General features: G+C 36.6%; 1 protein-coding gene across 8 annotated transcripts in view; it reads right to left on the bottom strand.

Annotated features, from left to right (window-relative positions):
• Nucleotides 1-24,315, bottom strand: part of HMBOX1 (homeobox containing 1) — a 204,738-nt gene that overhangs the window by 50,980 nt on the left and 129,443 nt on the right. For all 8 annotated transcript variants that reach the window (XM_042934962.1, XM_042934966.1, XM_042934967.1 and 5 more), the window contains exons 5-6: nucleotides 11,638-11,748; nucleotides 281-434 (exon numbers count right to left, since the gene is read on the bottom strand). In XM_042934962.1, coding sequence (XP_042790896.1) covers nucleotides 281-434; nucleotides 11,638-11,748 — 265 coding nt within the window. The remainder of the gene's footprint in view (nucleotides 1-280; nucleotides 435-11,637; nucleotides 11,749-24,315) is intronic.

The following is a 24,315-nucleotide window of genomic DNA, read 5'->3' as shown; positions in this document are numbered from 1 at the left end:
ATAAAATATAAAGATCTAAACTCAGAAAAAGTCTTCTAAAGTTTCTTAAGTTACTGAGAACACTGTTTAGTTATATTCATACATGTTAACTCCAGTTTTATGAATTATAAATGGTAAGATCTTATTTCAATAATATAACGTTTATAATACCCCAAAATATATTTTGAGATAGAACCTACATCCCAAATTACTCGTCTGAAATGGAAACTGTCCAAATCTATCTTGAAGTTTCTCTCTTTCCTAAGTTTGGGACATTGCTCACGGGAAAGGAGACACGTACCTTTCCATGACAGCGAGGCACTCCTTTCTCCAGGTAAATCGACTCCCTCGTCGTAGTCGGAAGGTGCCAGATGTGGCAGAGACTGGAGGAGGTGTTTGTCTCCATTCTGGGTCCTCTATTGGAATGGGGGCTGGTCTCATACTTAGTGTAGCCCCTGAAACAAACAAGACTTTTTAGCAAAATACCTTGCAATTTATTAAAACCAATGACAAATATAATCATGAAATCAACAATAAATTGTTGTCCTTCTATTGAAACTTGTGAGCCAAATACATTTGCTATTTACATAAAAAAAAAAAAAAAATCCCCAGGGTCTCTCACAGTGCCCCATGCCAGTGCAAACTGTTGCCTTGAAACATTGCCTGGCTTCTGTGCCACAGGCTACCGGCACTGAAGCATGGAGAAATAAAAAAAATTTTGCCCCAACAAAAATCCAAAGGGAAAAAAACTCTCCTTAAAAAATTCATCATTAATCATTTTAAAATGTCAAATTTTTTTGGTCGCTTGTCATTTATGTCATTTTTTGAAACAAAGCCCAAAATCTCTCTTTTTAGGGGAATAGGAAAGTGTTGGTCTTTGAACTAGTGAGAACTTAATTTTCCTTAAAACAAATGCTTATTTATTTATTTAAAGTTTATTTATTTATTTTGAGAGAAAGACTGTGAGTGTGAGTTGGGGAGGGGCAGAGAGAGAGGGAGAGAGAAGACAATCACAAGCAGGCTCTACACTAACAGTGCAGAGCCCCACGTAGGGCTCAAACCCACAAACCTAGAGATCATTACCTGAGCTGGTATCAAGAGTTGGACGCTCAACCAACTGAGCCACCCAGGCACCCATTTTAATCTTTTTGAACAATATACATTTCAAAACTTTTCATTACCACTCAAAGGACTTTTGTTATTGAGAAAATGGAGCCCTTAAAGAATGTATGCAGGTAGAAGATGAATTTAAAATAATCCTAATTATTGTAAACTTTTAAAGAAAAAAAGTTAAATATATATAGCACAAAGGCAGTAAGGTAGTTTTTGACATGATGTTAGTCTATTAGGTAACTAAATTAGATCTCCAAAGGTCTACCACCTCTTAAAGCTATATTATTTTCTGTTACCTTTTGAATGTAATAAAACCAATGGGGAAAAATGTAACTGGGATATTTTATTAATTTAGACTAGCCTTTTCTCAAATAATGAACTTCTGATAATGCGTGTATTCACCATTCGCCAACCTCCCCACCCCCCCTTCTTTTGGCTTGCTATAGACTTAAGCTTGCTATAGAAGCTATGAATAAAACAAAACAAAACAAAAGAGCAATACTGTCTCTGAACTCTGTAGACTTATTTCAAAGAATTTAAATATAACTTGGTATGCATTCACAGAGCTCAGTCTCTGGATCTCCCATTGTTCCTTCATTCTTTATACTGTTAAATTCATCTTCCCAAAGCATAATTATGATCACAGCATTCCAGTGACCAAAAGCCTTCAAAAAGTTCCCTCTGCCTATGGAATAAAATACAAACTCTTAATCTAGCCCTAGAAAGGTTATAAATTATTAGAATTATGTGGAATAATGCACATATTAATAAATATATATTTATTTCTTCATAAAAAGAATACTTTATTTTTATTTTATTTATTTACTTATTTTTTTTTGAGAGAGAGACAAAGAGACACCATGCATGTGCACATACGCTGGGGAGGGGCAGAGGGAGAGAGAGAGGGAGGGAGGGAGGGAGGGAGGGAGGGAGGGAGAGAGAGAGAGAGAGAGAGAGAGAGAGAGAATATCTTAAGCAGGCTCCATGTTCAGCACTGAGCCGGATGCAGGGATTGATCCCATAACCTGACCTGAGCTGAAATCAAGAGTTGGACGCACAACTAAGTCACCCAGGTGCACCCATACTTTGTATATTGTACCTTGTAATTAATACCTTGGGAAGTGTTTCTACTTCACTACATATAGATCTCTATGTAGATTCACCTTAATAGCTATATATTTATATGCATTCTCTTATACAGAGGCTCAATATTTTAACCAATCTTGATTTTCCTCTCCAAACCTGCTGTCTTACAGTCCTTCCCATCTGAGTAAATAGCATCCCTATTCTTCAAATTACTCAGTGCAAAATTCCAGATTCATCTTTGACTTCTCTATTTCTCTGACATACCACATATCCAGTCCATAGCAAACCCTGTCAATTTTATCTTCAAAGTATATCCAGGCTCAGATCAATTTGTATTACCTCCACTAGCTTTAGAACAAGCCAGCATCATCTCTCCAAAGCCTAACTTCCTGGGATAGTTCCAAAGATGGCCCTTCACAGTAAGTCACACCTCTTGGTAATCATGCTCTTGAATGTAAGTTTGTCCTGTGACATGTTTTGACAACAGAAAACGGAAAGAGTTCAAGGCTAGGTAATAAGAAGCCTTGCAGCTTCTTACTAGATCTCCCGCAATGCTGGTTCTGGGAAAAGCCAGTTGCTATATAAGAAGTATGACTAACCTGACCCTATGATACTGTAAGGAAGCCCAAGTTAGCTACATGGAGTGAAAGATGCCTGGTCAGGGGTGCTTGGGTGGCTCATTTGGTTAAGTGTCCGACTTCAGCTCAGGTCATTATCTCACGGCTCATGAGTTCTAGCCCCACATTGGGCTCTGTGCTGACAGCTCAGAGCCTGGAGCCTGCTTCCAATTCTTTGTCTCCCTGTCTCTCTGCCCGCCCCCCACCAAAACTGGCTCTCTCTCTCTCAAGAATAAATACACATGAGAAAAAAAAAAATAAAACAAACAAAAAAGATGCCTGGCCAGCTCCTAGGTGCCACAATTGAGGAAAAAAAGCCATTCTGGACATTCTAGCTACATCAGATACCATGTAGAGAACAGTATAACCCAGCAGACAGAGAGGAATAAGACCTTAGGCATACAGTACCAGTATAGCTATGTGGCAGTCAGCCTCCAAGATGGTTCCAAAGGATCCCTGCCTCCTGGTATTCACCCTGTTGTGTAGTTCCTTCTCATATTATACCAGGATTATTCTGTGTGACCAATAACATGTGGTAGAAGTGATGATACATCGCTTCTGATATCAGGTTATAGAATATATATACCATGGTGTCTGTCTTAGGTGCTCTACCTCTTAGATGAATGACTTGCTTGGGGGAAAAATAGTTGCCAGGTTGTAAGGACACTTGGGGAGCCAGAGGCGATGCCCATGTGGCGAGGACTTGGAAATCCCTGGGCAATAAGGAGGAAGGAACTGGGGCCTGCCAACCCTCACAAGAGTGGCCTTAGAGGTAGACTGTCCAGTCAGTTGATGGCTCAACTACAACCTCATGAGAACTCTGAGCAGAACCACCTTAGCTAAGCCACTCCTGGATTTCTGACCCAGAGAAATTGTGAGATAATAAATGTTTGCTGTTTTTGGCTGCTAAGTTGTAGGGTAATCTGTTGCACAATAATACAAAATAAATGTAAGACATTGCAACGATCTCCAGTTGTTTATTTCCCCATATTCCCCAGTGTACTGAAGATTATGAGTATTACTAACTATTCACATTTACAAATTTGGCAGGCAAAAAAAATTTCCTTTAATACTGAGATTTTACTATTAATGAGTATATTTTCTTGTTTACCAAAATTCACATAACTTTCCTTGTGAATTTATGTCTTTTGCCTTTTCTTTTGAGTTATTCACCTTACTGGTGTGTTAAAACAATACCAATTGCTAGTTACACAGATTGCAACTTTTTTTCCAGTTTGTTATTCACCTTTTATCTTTATTTATGGTGTGCTTTCTGATCTTAAATTTAATGAAGTCAAATTTGTCAACCTCTTCTTTTATGGCCAACATGTTTTGTTATCATTCAGAATATTTTTACAGACTTATTGTTTGAACCCTCAATAGATATGATTTCCTATTGTGTGTGAAGTAAATATTTACCTTCTTCCTCAAATGGACACATGTATCATCACACAATGCTTTAGAGATTCATGGCTTAAATGTAGGCAGACTATGGCTTGCTGCCATAGTTTAAATAAAGTTTTACTGGAACACAGCCATACTCATTCATTTACATGTTAAATTTACATCAAAGTTTTACATTTACATTACATTTGCATCAAAGTTAACAAAGTTTAGGCAAAGGAAAAAAATGGGGTTGGAGTGTTTCAGTCTTTGCATTTTCTAAATGCAAGCAGGGATTACAGAATAACAAGGGCTCTAGAATCTACCTAAGTTACATTATATAAATTTTGTTCAACAGCCATGATAGAAGGTTCAAAACAGAGCCAAGCAGCTATCAAGGCTGATCAAGATGAGGTAAAAACAGACTGGCTAAGGCAGTAGTAGGTCCTTTCATCCAAAGCCTGGCTTCTGGTAAAGGATAAAGTTTCAGGGCTTCAGTGGATGAAGGATGAGGAATAGGTCAATAAATTATAATTAGCAGTCCACATTAAAACTATGGCATGCTTTCTTAGTTGAGTGATAAATGGGTATAAATAAAACAAAGAATACAAAGATGAGGTTGAAGAAAAGAAACTAACTGATAATAATGGCTCTTTCTTGGTATTGGGGCTTATTGGTCATGTAACTATGCTTCTTTATAATATTCTGTATTGTCCAGTTTTTCTATAAAAAGGAAACTTAGGTGAAATAAAATTGGTCACAAAGGAAAAAGAAAGGGAGAGAGAATGAAGGAGGGAAAAAAAGAAGAGATGAAATTAAGTAGTGACCTGGTTACTTTAAAATAAATCAAGGCAATTTATAATTTATGCACAAGGTGGAAACTCTGGAAACTCTGTAATTTCAAACTTGTAAATATACTGAATTTGAAACATAGTATTATCACATTACTTTTGAGGTATTTTTTCTTGTTCCTTTTTCTTCTTCAATATAGCAGTATTTAAAAATAGCACAAGCAGCATTCTGGAAATACTCCAATAAACACAGATTTATTCTAGAAACCTTAGTTAATCTTGCTTTAGTCAACATGGATGGAAAGCAATGAATAATCCAAGAATGGTTTCAAAATTCTGGACTCTGACAGAAAAATACAAAGATACTAAGAATGCAGGAATAATGTATGTAAGACTCTAAACCCCTCTGAATATAGGAGTTCTAGATTAGCTAAAGAACCCACTTTTTTTCCCTACGGGAAATGTGTACCTATTTTCTTTATAGAAACATTTTTTTCTATCTTGTATCTGGGCTCTCATTAAGAACAAAATTTTGCACATTTATCTAGCAAATCTAAACCCAAGAGGAAAAGGAAAAAAACCTTTTCCTAATTTGCTAAGATCATTAGATTTTGATAAATGTTTTCTTTGTATATATGATAATTTTCTTGCTTATCAGGTTTACTTTTGGGTGAGCTTTTGCCAATCAACTAACAAAAGTATGACTACAACATACTATCCCATTCAGAGAAACTAGCTTCTTCAAAAGCAATTTCTCATTGTCCCCTATGTCACACACGTGATTTCCCCGACGCTCTTGACACTGCAGTAGTGAAGACAGAAGGCATTATTTCTGCTCTCCATATTTTACTTCATGTGCTCCCTGCATGAGCCTCCTGGCAAATTTTATTTGTTTAATTTAGAAAGAGGCAGAGCAGTACCACGAGCCAAGAGGAACTCAGCAAACCCTGTCTGCTATAGCAATGTTTAAATTAGACAAGGGAAAAGACTGCTGAGCTTAATTTGATTAAATAAAGGGGGGTTTGATGTCAACCATGGTGAATTTAGTACACACTTCTTTAAAAAAAATAGGTATTTTCTTGTAAATGTTTTCATAAGAAACAAGATAAAATGTATTTGATCAGTTTCCATCAGTCCATTTTATTCATACTCCTTGGCAGGCTTTGGGATATGCTGGGAAATTCTAATGATGTGTCTGTTATCAGAGAACTACACTATATCTATATCAACTGGATTATCAGTAAAAACAACCTAAATATCTACTTTATTCTTTTTCTTGCTGAGTCTACTTAAAAAGAGACTAAAAAACAAACAAACAAACAAAATCCTGTATCCAAATGGATCCAGAATGAAAAGGTTGAAAAAAAAAAAGAACTTCAGTCAAGGTAATATAGAGAGAAATGATCTGAGCCCAAGAATAGAGGGACAGAATGTACAAACATTTTTTTAAATTTATTTTCTAAATACTTATATTTACAAAAAAAGCACTTTTCATCTTAATGATTTTTCTTAATTTTGCATTTTCCTCCCAGAATATATGCAATGGGATGGTACCATTTCCATTTATTCTGATGAGCAAGTAAAAAATTATGATATAAAAGAACTTATCAATAAACAGGTCTTGACTATGTGAACCTAGGTTCTGTAGTTTTTATATCTTGAAAGCTGTTAACAAGGCAGGTTAATTTCTTTTTTTTGCCTCTCTCTCTCCTTCCCTCCCTTCCTTCTTTCCCTTTCTTCCTCCTTCTCTCTTTTCCATGAAACTTTGTATGTACTTTTTGAATATTATAGTACAAGTACAAAATTGATAAAGATACAAAAGGTTATACAGTTAATAGTATTCCTGCTATCTTGTACTCCCAGTCTCTCAGAGCCTCCACAGAACTTTTCTTAGGTCCGAATACAGCCTGATAGAGATGTTCTATGTTTACATAAGCATATACATGTGTGTATGTATTCCCTCTATATAAATGGCAGTATACTCTAATGTTTTCACCTTACTTTATTCACTTAAGAATTTGATATTTCTACATATTAAGTTTAACTCATATAAAGCCCTCTTTAAAACCTAGCTATTTAGTCTCCATACTATTCCATTTTATAGATATACTATAATTCATTTAACTGGTTCTTGATTGAGAGGCATTTAGGTAGATTCCAATCACCCCTGCAATGACCTGCAAAGAAAATTCTCATGTACTACAAGCAACTAATGACTGGACAGTGCATAAGCTATTTTTAGGTGTTAACATAACTTTAGTTCATCTTATCTAAACAGAATAGTAGTTTCAAAGGTCCATGAAGAAAAAATACTAATTCTTCAGCTACAATCAAAGGTTATTTTAAAGTCAACAAAGATGCATTTATACCTAGAAAGAATTCTATACCATATTAGCTCTTATATTAAAGGTGAAAATGCAATGAAAAACTTCTAAAAATTAACTTTCAATCACTAACATCCAATTACTGTTAATGCTATGAAAACTACCAGTTGACAATTATAAACTTATCCTCCTCTCTTCAGCTAACTTTAAATTTTGTCCTACAGAAAACCAGACTAGAAAGAACTTGGAACCTATATGGATTTGGTTTTCAAATAAAAATAGGAAGTCCTTTAAAAAGGGGACAATCAGCAATACAACTTCATTGAAAACCAAATGTACATAATTAGAGGAATTTAGTTATTTATTATTTACTTTTAAGTAAACTGTACATCCAACATGGGGCTCAAACTTACAACCCCAAGATCAAGAGTCACATGCTCTACCAAATGAGTCAGCCAGGTGCCCCTAGGGGAACTTATTTTTAAATGGAGGTACTAGTTCCTTAAAGAAACCAATTCCTTATCAACAGCTGGATGAATGCTATTAGTGTTTTCCCATTTTCCTGTTTTAATGCCCTAGTTCCACCTTCCTCCAATTTCCTGATAATAGTTTAGTGGAACTCTGATCCCAAGACAAACTGAAATAAAAAATAAGATAAAAAACAAAACATTTTTTCTTTTTGTTTTTAGTGATTATTTATTTTTGAGAGAGAGAGAAACAAAGCATGAGCAAGGGAGGGGTAGAGACAGAGAGGGAGCCAGAGAATCCAAAGCAGGCTCCAGGCTCTGAGCTGTCAGTACAGAGCCCAACGTGGGGCTTGAACCCATGACCTGAGCTGAAGTCAGATGCTTAACTGACTGAGCCACCCAGGTGTCCCTCTTTTTTTTTAAGTTAAGAAAATTTACTTTTACAAACCCTTGTGTAGAGCGCTTTCAATAGAACGCAGCTAGGGAGCTGCTTTGCTATGTAGGAAACCTGGACCCAGAAGCAGGTCACCTATGAATGGTTTAGCACCGGGTTCCCCACCAAAGTGCACTGCGTGAGGGGTGAGGGGTGGTCCCCTCTCCAGCCGGCCCGTTTCCTGACCTAGGGGCTCTCTGTACCCCACCGGTCCTGACCCCAGGCTGTATTGCTCCATCTGGGCGGGATTCTGACATAGAGACATTTAATCATAATCCCACAGATGGCAGTTTTGTCCCATTGGCTCCTCAGCCAAGCACTCAACAATTTTTAATAAAACAGCTTCAGAAGAACACTATATCACCCCAGTGCTAAAAACTGGACTCCAATAGTAGTATTCCGCAGTCAGCAGTGCTATCAGATCAGCTACAACAACAAGGCTGCGGTGGCCTGAGAGCTGTACCTTAGTCCCCTTCCTCTTTCTGGTGAATTTATTTTCCTGGCATCCTAGTCTCCTCCTGGAATTAGAGCTCAGCCTTGAAATCCCAGTGTGAGATAGGAATGTAGCCTCACCAACTGTGATGATATATCAAGGCACTGTTCTAAGTGCCAATGCAAGAGACAAAAATCCCTTTTCTTATAGAGGATGAATGCCTGACACAGTTGACTGGTATTTGTCCTTCAAATTCTTCACTGTTCTGCCCTATACATTTTGGAATATCTTGACAATCTCTCGGGTGTTCCCTCCTGGCAGACAATTGCTGAGATGTGCCAGGTTTATGAACCCCCTAGGTATAGCTCCTTATTTACCTACCTGAACCTTTGTTATCAGCCTAAACTGCTCTATTAAGCAAACCAAGTGCCAAGTTTTTGTCATTCACCATCTGATTTGCTTTGTTGTATGTGAGTCATGGATGAAGTGATGTCTTTGGGAAGACTGCTTAGAGTTGAGTTTTAAGTGTTGCTTCAAGTATGATTTTATCTTAAGACTGTCTAATAGGGTAGCCACTAGCCACATGTGGCTATTGAGCACCTAAAAGTGGCTGGTTGAAAATGGTGTGTGCTTGAAGTGTAAAATACACTTGAATTTCAAAGAATCAGTACAAAGAGAAAGAAAAAGAGAAAGAAGTCTCAATAATTTTGAAAAGTATCGAATTAAACTTGAAGTGTCAATATATCTTTGCTAAATAAAATAGATTAGTAAAATTAATTTTAGCTATTTCTTACTTTTTAAAATGTGGCTACTAGATAATTTTAAATTACATGTCATTTGCATTGTATTTCTATTGAATTGTGCCCCTTTAGAACATTTAGCTAATGGCAGCAACAATAGAGTCATTAGTTTGAGAGATCTGCTTGCCTATCTACCTATCATAAGAATACCTAAAAATGAAGGTTCTTTGCAGAAAAACTGCCAGCTAATAAATGTCTAAGGAATACTAAATAAGTAAGATCAACACCATTTTGCAATCCCCAACAGAATAACTCATTAAGTAAGCATCATCAATGGATGCTAAAACCATTAACAAAAGTTTCCTGTTCATCCAGTGACAAAATGACACCCTACAGATTATTTACAAATTGCAAAGACAAGATCCAGTGGTTCTTACTTTAACAAATGATTGAACTTAGCATATGAACAGTGCTACAACCTGACATTACATAAACCTTGATACATGAGGTAAACGTTACTCACAAAGCATTTTGCCCCAATGTTTGTGAACATTTTCAAACATACAGAAACAAAGAAGAAATTTTATGATGAAAATCTATATTCATATCATATAACATTGTACTCATTTACTTTATCACATTATCTACCTCCTTATCCACTTTATTTTGATGCATTTCAAAGTATATTGTAGACATTACTACATGCCCTCTCTAAATAATCTATGAAGTATTCCTGCCAAAAATGTTTAATTTGAATCTAATCAAGCCTCTAATCCTAACTTGTAGTTTACAGGAAATACAGGCACTAGAGAGGAATAATTTAATTGACCCTAAGAGGAAAGAGAAAAATGCAGAATATGGGACATTCTGTAAGGTTAGAGAGTTTAAAAAGTTTATGTTATGAAAAAAAAAAGTTTGAGCGACCAGACTTAAGAGTCTAAAGAGATATGACAAATTCCAATTTGTCAACCTAAATCAGATACTATTTGATTAAAAAAAAAGACATTCTTGCAACTAGAGAAATAGGAATATAAACTAGATGTTTGTATCTATTATACAACCATAGGGGCTGTGGTTATTCAGGCGATTATTCTTTTATTCAGGAGAGGAATGCTGAAGAGAAAGACAGGTGTATACACGCATATACATAAATAGATTTTTAAATTTATTCATTTATTTTACAGGGATAAAGCAAATACAGCAAAATGTTAACAATTATTGTATCTAAAAAGAGGGTAAACAGGTGTTCACTGTGTTGGTCTTTCAACTTTTCTGTACATCTGAAACATTTCAAAATAGAAACTGGGGGAGGGTAGATTAAAAAAAAATCCATTGCAGAGATGTTGATATGGTCTGTCTATTTTGTCCTGCCTGGGCCTTTCAGATCAGGAATGTGATCTTTAAAAAAACAAAAACAAAAAACTTACCACTCACATACACATAAATATGTTTTGCAACATTATTTCTATCTCAGAGTCAATACTATTATTAGCTAAGTCTTCAATATGCAATATTCCAACTGATGATTTAACCTATAATAAGCAATGGCTTTAATGCTGTGCTATTACAGAATACAGCTCAATCACAAGGCTAACCTTGAGATCAGGCTCGCTGCCACCAGTCTGTGTAGTGTGTAGATTGATACAGGCTGTCATACAACATCAGACTCTATATACCACTTGTTAAGGGTATCCTACAACAGATCTTGCCTACTCCTGGCAACTTCAGACATAAGGGTTCTCGCGATCTTTTTTCCTTCAGATTTTATTCTACTTTCCAACCTATTGCTGCTGCCAAAGTCATCAGGGCAGTTTCAGTCTAAAGTCCAAAGACATGCTCATCATCCAGGTAATTAGAAATAGAAGATCATTAGCAGAGATCACTGGATACAGTATAGAATAAACTAAATAAAAGTATGAAATTAACATTATTAACTAAAGTAACATTTAGAAAAAAATAGATATGGAATCTTATGTGTGAACCTATAGTTGAAAAAAGAAATCAGCCACTGCTGCTTTCAAACTATGGTTAGAAAAAGCATATAACCTGGAAACAAAGAGGTGCCTTGGAGGAAGGAGTGAAAAGGACTAGTATTAGAGCCTAAACTAAAAACTGATATAATCAGGGCTTAGGTTTTACAGTTTAGAAGGAAAAAGGAACAACAGGAAAGTATGAAACTACCTTAGTGAAGACAAGTCAGCATACAAATTTAAAAAAGTAATTAATTATAGTCTTGTTTCAGATGCAATAAAATAAGGAAATGATATTTACCAGGGTTTGTCTTCTCAAGTTGATACCATCGGTAAAATGCTCTTTTCTTCTGTTCGCTCAGGTCTGATCCCTGCTGCAACAGCCAATGAGAGATCCGGCTCTGACTGATCCCTGTGTAGAAAGAGAAACAGCTGTTGCGGGTACTGAAATTACAGGGAAGCTGAGGGCTATGTTGGTCCTAGGTTAGTGGGTGCTTTATTCTCTGTGTTACTCTATAAGGAAGCAACTCGAGCAAACTCTCTCATGATAAGACTTCTTTGTAAAGGCTGACCGCCCGCCCTGGCTAGAATATACTCAGCAATGATCTACTAGAGGTGAAAGCATTTTATTAACTGAGACTTGAAAGTGGTCTCTAAAATTAATCTATAAGCTAGGTTCATGTGAGATAAATGAAGAGATTCCTAATTAATAGTTATATGTCAGAAGTCTATTAGATTTGTGCTCCTTCTATCACCACCTATACCCCAATCCTGGTTGAGAATATTAGAACTTTTACCTGATACTGAGAAGAAAAAAAAAAAAAAATGAAGCCAGCAAGTTTTGCTATTCATTATCAATACTGATGAAAAAGATTTAGGGACTGAGAAAGGAGAGGTCATGAAAACCTTTTCAATAAGGTTTCTGGCTTATTTGTTAATTTACGTAGGTGTTTTCAGACGTGTTACTATTAGTACAAGTGATGAAGAATTGAAAGAATTTTAGAATTAAGCTGCAGGATGACCTCTTAAGAAATCTCAAGAGGTAAAGACATTCTTCTAAGACACAGACTTATAACAGTAAAAAAAACTGAATAGAATATAAAGCAGTTTTCAACTACCTCTAAAAAGTTCCTGACAGCAATTAATTAGAAATGTGAAAAACCTCCACATCTGAAAGTAAAAACACATGTCTAAAACTTACTAGTATGAGAATCATGCTTCTTCTGGTCATTGTAGCTATTCCAAAATGAATAATTTAATATACAACTGGCAAAAGCAAAGAATAATAGGAAAGATAAAACTCTCTTATACACTCATAAGGCAACTTCCAAAAGACCCTTCAGTTCTCACAGAGGGTTAACAGTATCTAAATTCTCCCAAGGAATTACTTATGGTAACTGGATAGTACCGAATGCCACCTGTGCCAACACCTGTTTAAAACCACAATGCACAATAGGAAGGGTGCTGTCATGGAAGTAATCACACCTCCTAACATGAGAAGAAGCTGGGGGTCTGGTGATCACATTTAACTCATTAAAAGCAAGCCCCTGGAGTTTCATACTTTAAAAACCAATGTTAATAGAATATTTCAGGAAACCAGGGAAAGGAAATTTGTTAAAAGAAAGGCTGGGGTTCGAAGAAAATTTCTCTGATTGGAAATACCCTTCACTTTCAGGGGTGAAAGTCAAATAGGTTCTAAAACCTAAGTGATTACATTATCAAGTAATTCACAGTTTTCCAGTAGACTGAAGATGTATGTGATGCAGGTGTTGGCAGCTAGCACTGTATGCTTGTTCTAAGAGAATGCAAATTATTCTGGATAATTAAATTGGCTGTGTTTAGCAATGCTTTCACCAAAATTCTAGTTTCAGATATTATACTACCTTTTACACTACTTTTAAACAAGAGTGAAAAAAACCAACCATTTCCCACTATGAAATCAAAATTGGTTTTCAGGTCATAAAACGAAAATATTTAATATGGATTCTTCATATTGGCACCATAGTACTCGAAACCAGAGGTAATTTGAGAAAAATCTGTTGAGAAAATTAAAAAAAGAATATACAGAGATTCTGAAACTTTCAGTATTAAATCTGCACACAGATCACAGAGCCAGTAGATATTGGAACTGTCCAGGTTCTGGTGGTGCTGTAGTGGAGGAAGAGGGAAAAAGCCCATCAAAGGAGATTAAATTATGATCTAGTCACATAATAAAATATTGGGCAGACTTTTTTTTTAATGTTTATTTATTTTTGAGAGAGAAAAAAAGAGAGAGACAGAGCATAAGTCAGGAAGGGGCAGAGAGAGCCAGAGACACAGAATCCAAAGCAGTCTCCAGGCTCGGAGCTGTGAGCACAGAGCCCGACATGGGGCTCAAACTCCCAAACTGCAAGATCATGACCTGAGCTGAAGTTGGTGCTTAACTGACTGAGTCACCCAGGCGCCCCTGGGCAGACTTTTAAAAATATTCAAAAACAGCCATCAAAAACAAATAATAACAAACCAAACAAACAAAAAGGCATCAATACCAAATGGCTGGCAACAACGTACAATATATGGAACTCTCATACTGCTGATGGAAGGGTAAGAAGTCAGGGCCACTTTGGAAAACAACTGGGCAGTATCTACTAAAGGTGAATAAATGCATACCGTATGACCTAGTAATTTCTTTCCTTGATATACAGCAATTTGTACATACTCAATAGAAGTGTGTGCAAAAGGCAGGTACATCTTGTACATGTACAGACCCACAGGAGCATTTATTCATAATGATCCCCAATCTGAAACAACTCAAATGTCTATCAACAGGAGAATACATAAAAATAATGATTTATACATTCAACTAGAGACTACCATACCAAATAGCAAAAGGATAAACAAACCACTGCTATATGCAACCAAATGAATAAATCTCACAAAAATAATATAGGCCAAAAAAAGTTAGATGCACATAAAAAAGTCACACACAACTATATGACTCAATGCATATACAGCTAAAAAACGGACACAATTTATCTATATGGGTGGCAATCAGAATAGTGGTTACCTACAGTTAGGAGAGGAAGTATAAAGAAGGGTTATGTAGTGATTGGCATCATTACTGATCTTGATCTGGATGACAGTTATATGTGTATACTCACTTTATAGAAATCATTAAGCTTTATATGTGTATATTCACTTTATAAGAAGTCATTAATCATATAGTTTTATGAATATATTTTTACATAATCTACATTGTTTTGTGAAGTAACAAAACCTTATATATAGAAAGATACACAATAGGAATTCAGAATGGCATATTTTTCATACATTGTATACCTCTACATTATTTTCTTAATCTTTCTACAAATATGTATTAGTTTATTTTATATTTAGCCTTTCCTTATAAACACTACATACTTTGTTGGTTGCTTTAAAAACACTGTAATGATGCTAAACAACAGAGATCTGCAAAAAGAAGTTAATTTCAGCCTTCCCTCACCAATTCCACTGAGGTAAGTAATGTTAACTGTTAATTTATGTTGTTCCACAATTTTCTCCATATGTAATTATTAATTTATAAAACAAAAGAAGATAATAAAGAATATCCTCCTGTCTAGTCTTTTATGTGTGCAGATAATAAACAAAGAACTTCTTCCCTGTAAATTTAATTCATTTTCATATACTAAATACAGAAAACAAAGTAATAAAGCAAGTAGTTTTTTCCAGAAGAGGTACTACAAAAGCTGAGTATGTACAATAACACATTTCACAGTCATTTTTCTTGGTTAGCAGCTTGCTGATAGGTGAGGTTCCTTTAACATGCATCCTTCCGTGGCTGGTCCATGCCTTTGGTCCATGGTTCAGTTGAGTTGGTCCATGCTTCAACTGAGGTAGGTGTCAGAAAGCCCTGCTGCTTTTGTCTGCTTTGGTACTCCTTCTTGGGAGAAAAACTCCCTAACTCCCCTCCCACTGCTGAAAAAAATAAAAAGTCATTCTCCACATGTTTTAGCTCCTCATAACCCCTTCTCCACCTTTCACAGGGCAGAAGAAAAGAAAAATTTACATATAACTTCCATACACTCAGAGACTACAACTAACCCCCATTAATTTCTTTCCAATAAGAAAGTGATGGATCACAAAGGACAAAAAAATGCCAGTCTCATGCACATTCTTTTCTGAGCTTCAGCTTTGTCATGCTCCTTCCAGTTCCTCAAATGCCACGCTCCCTTCCACTAGAGGGCTCTCTACCACAACCCAATCTGGTCAAAATCCCTAATGCTACAATTTAAATGTTCTCTCTTCCTTCCGCGTCCTGTGGAAAGCCACAACTACTGACCACTCCCATCATCTTCATCTTTGAAATGCCAGAAACAACTGCCCAGTGCGAGTTTTCAGTCAGCTTCAGGGACTGCTTTGCTAGCTCCTTAAATGCTAGTGTCCCAAGGGTTCCATCTCTAAGAATCTTCTCTTACTCTACACACTCTTCCTCTGGTCATCTCAACTGTCAATAATCGTGACGTTAAAATTCTAAGTGTCGATGACTTCCAGAGCACCAGACTGTTATTTCAACCATCTGCTAGATAGTTTCATGAAATTTTGCAACAGGTATTCAATATCATTAATTTAATTCATTATCCTCCTCCTTTAAATCTGCTCTTCTTCTGTGTCCCCCCCACCCCATCTCAATTTTACCTACCATTCTATTCTTTCCTCCAAATCTCACATGCTTACTATATCCAATCACTTCTTAAAATTCTCTTTATGTTCTCTCTAATTCTCATGTCTGCAGTTTGGAATCTCACCCCCTTTTGCCTGGAGAATTGAAATAACTTTGATACAAGAACAAGCCATCTAAGATCCACAAAGTACAAAATCCTCATGATCAGATCTTTTTTATTACAAGATCATTGCACAGTTGAAAAAGTAAAATGTGATTCTTCAAGTAATTTTCTACCTGAGAACTGCAGTCATCTCTATAATTTACCTTCCACAGTGTAACCAGAGTTGTATCTCAAAAGTGTTAAGTTAAAACACATTCTCCATAGGGGTGCCTGGGTGGCTGAGTCAATTAAGCATCTGACTTCAGCTCAGGTCATGATCTCACAGTTTGTGAGTTCAAGCCCCACGTCGGGCTCTGTGCTGACAGCTCAGAGCCTGGAACCTGCTTCAGATTCTGTGTCGCCCCCTCTCTCTGCCCCTTCCCTGCTCATGCTCTGTGTCTGTCTCTCAATAGTAAATAAACGTTAAAAAAAATGAAATAAAAAACGCATTCTCCATAAAAATAATTCATTAACATGCAGAAAAAAGTCCATCCTCCGTCTTAACTTTTCTCTTATTCCCTATCCTAGAAATATCCTTGTTTATTTGGCATGAAACCTTCCATACTCTTTCCTATGCACTTATGTCTTTTAAGACATAAACATGTATCTGTATATATATATAGTTTTTTTAAAAAAAACACATATTTGTAGTTATTCTATACGTAATAAGTAATGTTTTGCACATAATGCCTTGGAATTTTCTCATGTAGTACATAATGAATTTTCATCATTCTAATGGCTATGTAATATTCTACACCACAATCCACCTACATATCTACCTGTTATTGAACATTTCAGTTGTTGCTAATGGTTTAATTATACATGATATATACATGACATACATGATATATAAATATATATATATATATATGCACACACACACATATACACACACACGATACAGGATAATTATGGTTTAATTACACATGATGATGAAATAAGCACTCTATGCATATCTCTGTGCATATGAATGGATATTTTAGGAGAGAGTCACAAGAATGGAATTTTTGATTCATAGTATATGAGCATTTAAGTTTGTGACAATACCGAAGAGGATTGTACCACATTTTATACTCTAACCAAGTGATGAGAATGTCTCCTTACATTCTCATGATTATTGAATACTATAAAACTTATTTTTGAAAGTCTTTCATTTTGAAATACATGCTCATTATAAAAAAAATTATAAGCAATTCAAAAGGAAAAAAAATAAGAGGAAAACTAATTAAAACAAAACAAAACAAAACAAAACACAGGAGCACCTGGGTGGCTCAGTCAGTTAAGTGTCCAACTTGTCCAACTCTTGATTTTGGCTCAGGTAATAATCTCATGGTTCGTGAGATCAAGCCCCATGTTGGGCTCTGTGCAGACAGTGCAGAGCCTATTTGGGATTCTTTCTTTCCCTCTCTCTCTCTCTCTCTCTCTCTCTGCCCCTCCCCTGCTCATGCAGTGCACTCTCTCTCTCAAAATAAATAAATAAATAAATAATAAAAAACATACACATCTAAAACAAAACCAAAAACCCCAAAAACCCCCCACCCCCACACGCATCCAAATTCTCACCACTAAAATATAACTATACTCATAACAAGATCATTCCAAGCATATGTAGACATAGGACAGGCAGAATTACTAAAATGACATACTACAGACAGAATTTAAAAAAATAAAAACATAAAATTCAGTCTGATTTAGATGTAAGAAAAAAATTTTTAATAAACTAGAGTGTAAATAAAGATCAATTCAACTTTAGTAAATGCTTCTGTGAATTTAGCAAATTCAAATAAGGTACCTAAAAAAATGCATTAAAACAAGAAAAAGGATTATACAAAAGCACTGGGAGGCTGGAAGCATTACTTTCTGACTTCTGGCCAGAATGTAATGGCTCCTGGCTAAAAAGCTGAGGAATTAGCAGGCTGTGGTGGCCAGGCTCTAAGATGACCCCTAATAATCCTCTTTGTCTTCCTCCTTTTGTGTAATCCCCTCCAACACTGCTTGAGGGTTGGTTTATGCAACTAACAGACTATGGCAGAAATGACAGTCTGTGACTTCTGTGCTAGGTCACAAATGACATTACAGTTTCTGCCTTGCTCTGAAAGTTGGTTCTGAGGGAAGCTAGTTGCCATGCTGTGAGACCACTCAACCAGACCTATGGATAAACTTATATGGCAAAAAACGGAGTCATTCTACTAACAGCTATGCAAGTGAATCACCCTGGAAGGGAATCCTCTGGTCTTAGTTAAGACTCCCAATGACTGCTACCTCCTGAGAACACCCTGAACCAGAAAGATCTAAGCTGCTCTTGGACTCTTGACCCAGAGAAACTGAGACAATAAATATTTAGGTTTCAAGTTGTTAAGATCTGATATTCTTTTTTTTTTTTTAATGTTTATTTATTTTAAGAGAAAGAGTGTGAGCAGGGGAGGGGCAGAGAGAGAGAGGAAGAGAGAGAGAATCCCAAGCAGGCCCTGCACTGTCTGCACAGAGCCCAGTGCGGGGCTCAGTCTCCTGAACCATGAGATCATGACCTCAAGCCTAAATCAAGAGTTGGATGCTTAACCAACTGAGCCACCCAGGCACCCCTAGATCTTATGTTATTTCTTATGCAGCAATAGATAACTCATATGCATACATATACTATACTTTCCTCATCTCTCTCCCTGGCCTTTATACCCCACTCCTGATATTTGGAATATATTTTTGCATAGTTAACATTTGTAATCTGTTCTGGATTCATAATTCCCATAGTTGTTTACTCAAAGCTCTAAATTTGAATGGATTCAAGATTTACCATACAGTTCCCCAGGTTTTCCACTCCATACATTTTTTGTTTTTAATTAAAACATATTTTACCTACAGTAAAGTACACTACTCTTAAATATATATTTCAATGACTTTTGACTGTGTATACACACATATGACCATTGCTCAAATTAGTATAATAGATTATTTTCATGCTCCCTAAAAGACCCTTCTTGTGCCTTTCCAGTTAATCCCAAATTCTACATTTTCAATTTAATTTTTGGCAGTATTTCTTCATCAAGAAGTTTTTATTACTGCAGGTTTATCGATGCTATTCTTCCCAGTCCTTGTATGCTTATGTTTGTCTTCCATGTTTATTTTTTGAGGACAACTCTATTGGGGGGATTAGGGTTTCCTTTGAAATCTGTTTGGCTGGAGTGATGTCAATGGGAATGGCAGAGTAAGGGCCTCTGAAAAGCCAGTCCTTCATAAATGCAACAAGAGCAAAAGCAGCTCTACCATAAAAATACTGACAAAATTATTAGAATCAACGTTTTCAGAACTCTGGAAATTAACAAAAGGCTTGCAACAATCCGAGGAGTACTTATTCAAGAAAAAATGCTAAATTTTAATAAGAGATGTTTGACATTTTAACCAGACCTACACCCATTCCCATCATCCCAGCAGCACAGTAGACTTGAAAACCAATATTCCTGCAATCACAGTGGAAACCAGGTGTAGCCTAGTAGCCACTGGAGGGGGTAAAACAGGTTTGGAGTTCTCTAAAACACCATTCAAAGAGAACTGTCATTATTTGACCTGTCAATTCTCTGCCAACTCCCATGTGCAAGTCTTGTCCTTATTGATTCAGACCTCATTCAGGGTGAATAGCCTTTTCCCTGGGAGGGGAGAAAAAGGGTGGTGGTTTGTTGAAAACAATCAGAGGCAGTCATTTAACAACACCATTAATATTAACTGAGGTAATGACAACAGTTGGGGCAAACAAGCAATTGATCAAAATATTTAAAAAGCTGAGGAATGAGATGTCTATCAGTATCTCTGAAACGCTTTGACAGGGGCACTTGTAAAGCATGCAACTCTTGACCTCAGGGTTATGACTTTGAGCCCCATACTGGGCATGGGCCTACTTAAAAAAAAAAATGCTTTGACATATTTTTGGCCTTTTAGGCCAGGTGCATGTGTAGGGCTGTGTATATGCCTAGGTCCATGTGCATGATCAGAGTAACGTACATGTGAAACTCCTAAGCTCTCACTTCTGGCTGACCTTGAGGCATGGTGTAAAGAGAAAGTGAAGGCAAAGGCAGAATTATGAAATGCCTACCTGAGCATTAAAAGCATACCATAATACACATTCAGAGCCCCTCTACAAAGCCGGGAAACTTATTGTTCCAGACATTTAAGGAAATCTCTGTCCAATAATTAGCTGACAACTAAGCTAACAAGAAACTTCAGTAGCCACACACTGTATATAGGATTAGTTCAAGAAAGTCACTAAACAAAGAAAGACCAACAATATCAAACACTAATAACAACAAATCCAAGGGTAAGGAGGAATCTGATTTCCAGATTTCTACATTATTTAAGAAGTGCCCAATTTGAAAAATAAAATTTATAAACCATGCAAAGAAATAAGAAGTATGACATATGCATAGTAAAAAAAGCCATCAATAAATGTCTTTGAAGAAATTTGTGGACTTACCAGACACAAATTTAAAATAGCTATTTTAAAGATATTCAAAGAAGCAGACAAAACATGTCTAAAGAACTAAAGGAAAGACTGAGAAAAATGCCTTATCAAACAAAACATCAATAAAGAGACAGGAATTACAAGAAAAAATCAAATAGAAATTTTGGAGTTGAAAAGTACAAAAAGTGAGAGGAAGAATTTACTAAAGAGGCTCAACATCAGAACTGGCAGGAGAAAACTAAAGACAGGTCAATTGAGATGATTTATTATGAGAAACAGAAAAGTAAAGAAAGAATATTTGAAAAAATAATGGCGAGTTTCCAAATTTTATAAGAAAACATTAATCTACACATCCAAGAAGCTCAGAAGTCTTTTTTTTTTTTTTTTTTTTTCCTCTTTTTTTTTTTTTTTTTATTTTTTAATATATGAAATTTACTGTCAAATTGGTTTCCATACAACACCCAGTGCTCATCCCAAAAGGTGCCCTCCTCAATACCCATCACCCACCCTGTCCTCCCTCCCACCCTGCCCTCCCTCCCACCCCCCATCAACCCTCAGTTTGTTCTCAGTTTTTTAACAGTCTCTAATGCTTTGGCTCTCTCCCACTCTAACCTCTTTTTTTTTTTTTTTTTTTTTTTTTTTTTCCTTCCCCTCCCCCATGGGTTTCTGTTATGTTTCTCAGGATCCACATAAGAGTGAAACCATATGGTATCTGTCTTTCTCTGTATGGCTTATTTCACTTAGCATCACACTCTCCAGTTCCATCCATGTTGCTACAAAAGGCCATATTTCATTTTTTCTCATTGCCACGTAGTATTCCATTGTGTATATAAACCACAGTTTCTTTATCCATTCATCAGTTGATGGACATTTAGGCTCTTTCCATAATTTGGCTATTGTTGAGAGTGCCGCTATAAACATTGGGGTACAGGTGCCCCTATGCATCAGTACTCCTGTATCCCTTGGATAAATTCCTAGCAGTGCTATTGCTGGGTCATAGGGTAGGTCTATTTTTAATTTTCTGAGGAACCTCCACACTGCTTTCCAGAGCGGCTGCACCAATTTGCATTCCCACCAACAGTGCAAGAGGGTTCCCGTTTCTCCACATCCTCGCCAGCATCTATAGTCTCCTGATTTCTTCATTTTGGCCACTCTGACTGGCGTGAGGTGATATCTGAGAGTGGTTTTGATTTGTATTTCCCTGATAAGGAGCGACGTTGAACATCTTTTCATGTGCCTGTTGGCCATCCGGATGTCTTCTTTAGAGAAGTGTCTATTCATGTTTTCTGCCCATTTCTTCACTGGGTTATTTGTTTTTCGGGTGTGGAGTTTGATGAGCTCTTTATAGATTTTGGATACTAGCCCTTTGTCCGATGTGTCATTTGCAAATATCTTTTCCCATTCCGTTGGTTGCCTTTTAGTTTTGTTGGTTGTTTCCTTTGCTGTGCAGAAGCTTTTTATCTTCATAAGGTCCCAGTAATTCACTTTTGCTTTTAATTCCCTTGCCTTTGGGGATGTGCCGAGTAAGAGATTGCTACGGCTGAGGTCAGAGAGGTCTTTTCCTGCTTTCTCCTCTAAGGTTTTGATGGTTTCCTGTCTCACATTCAGGTCCTTTATCCATTTTGAGTTTATTTTTGTGAATGGTGTGAGAAAGTGGTCTAGTTTCAACCTTCTGCATGTTGCTGTCCAGTTCTCCCAGCACCATTTGTTAAAGAGACTGTCTTTTTTCCATTGGATGTTCTTTCCTGCTTTGTCAAAGATGAGTTGGCCATACGTTTGTGGGTCTAGTTCTGGGGTTTCTATTCTATTCCATTGGTCTATGTGTCTGTTTTTATGCCAATACCATGCTGTCTTGATGATGACAGCTTTGTAGTAGAGGCTAAAGTCTGGGATTGTGATGCCTCCTGCTTTGGTCTTCTTCTTCAAAATGACTTTGGCTATTCGGGGCCTTTTGTGGTTCCATATGAATTTTAGGATTGCTTGTTCTAGTTTCGAGAAGAATGCTGGTGCAATTTTGATTGGGATTGCATTGAATGTGTAGATAGCTTTGGGTAGTATTGACATTTTGACAATATTTATTCTTCCAATCCATGAGCAGGGAATGTCTTTCCATTTCTTTATATCTTCTTCAATTACCTGCATAAGCTTTCTATAGTTTTCAGCATACAGATCTTTTACATCTTTGGTTAGATTTATTCCTAGGTATTTTATGCTTCTTGGTGCAATTGTGAATGGGATCAGTTTCTTCATTTGTCTTTCTGTTGCTTCATTGTTAGTGTATAAGAATGCAACTGATTTCTGCACATTGATTTTGTATCCTGCAACTTTGCTGAATTCATGTATCAGTTCTAGCAGACTTTTGGTGGAGTCTATCGGATTTTCCATGTATAATATCATGTCATCTGCAAAAAGCGAAAGCTTGACTTCATCTTTGCCAATTTTGATGCCTTTGATTTCCTTTTGTTGTCTGATTGCTGATGCTAGAACTTCCAGCACTATATTAAAGAGCAGCGGTGACAGTGGGCATCCCTGTCGTGTTCCTGATCTCAGGGAAAAAGCTCTCAGTTTTTCCCCGTTGAGGATGATGTTAGCTGTGGGCTTTTCATAAATGGCCTTTATGATCTTTAAGTATGTTCCTTCTATCCCGACTTTCTCAAGGGTTTTTATTAAGAAAGGGTGCTGGATTTTGTCAAAGGCCTTTTCTGCATCGATTGACAGGATCATATGGTTCTTCTCTTTTTTTTTGTTAATGTGATGTATCACGTTGATCGATTTGCGAATGTTGAACCAGCCCTGCATCCCAGGAATGAATCCCACTTGATCATGGTGAATAATTCTTTTTATATGCTGTTGAATTCGATTTGCTAGTATCTTATTAAGAATTTTTGCATCCATATTCATCAGGGATATTGGCCTGTAGTTCTCTTTTTTTACTGGGTCTCTGTCTGGTTTAGGAATCAAAGTAATACTGGCTTCATAGAATGAGTCTGGAAGTTTTCCTTCCCTTTCTATTTCTTGGAATAGCTTGAGAAGGATAGGTATTATCTCTGCTTTAAATGTCTGGTAGAACTCCCCTGGGAAGCCATCTGGTCCTGGACTCTTATTTGTTGGGAGATTTTTGATAACCGATTCAATTTCTTCGCTGGTTATGGGTCTGTTCAAGCTTTCTATTTCCTCCTGATTGAGTTTTGGAAGAGTGTGGGTGTTTAGAAATTTGTCCATTTCTTCCAGGTTGTCCAATTTGCTGGCATATAATTTTTCATAGTATTCCCTGATAATTGTTTGTATCTCTGAGGGATTGGTTGTAATCATTCCATTTTCATTCATGATTTTATCTATTTGGGTCATCTCCCTTTTCTTTTTGAGAAGCCTGGCTAGAGGTTTGTTAATTTTGTTTATTTTTTCAAAAAACCAACTCTTGGTTTCGTTGATCTGCTCTACAGTTTTTTTAGATTCTATATTGTTTATTTCTGCTCTGATCTTTATGATTTCTCTTCTTCTGCTGGGTTTAGGCTGCCTTTGCTGTTCTGCTTCTATTTCCTTTAGGTGTGCTGTTAGATTTTGTATTTGGGATTTTTCTTGTTTCTTGAGATAGGCCTGGATTGCAATGTATTTTCCTCTCAGGACTGCCTTCGCTGCATCCCAAAGCGTTTGGATTGTTGTATTTTCATTTTCGTTTGTTTCCATATATGTTTTAATTTCTTCTCTAATTGCCTGGTTGACCCAC

The sequence above is a fragment of the Panthera leo genome, chromosome B1, assembly GCF_018350215.1.
Source record: "Panthera leo isolate Ple1 chromosome B1, P.leo_Ple1_pat1.1, whole genome shotgun sequence".
NCBI lineage: Eukaryota > Metazoa > Chordata > Mammalia > Carnivora > Felidae > Panthera > Panthera leo.
This window is presented reverse-complemented; position numbering and strand designations above follow the sequence as displayed.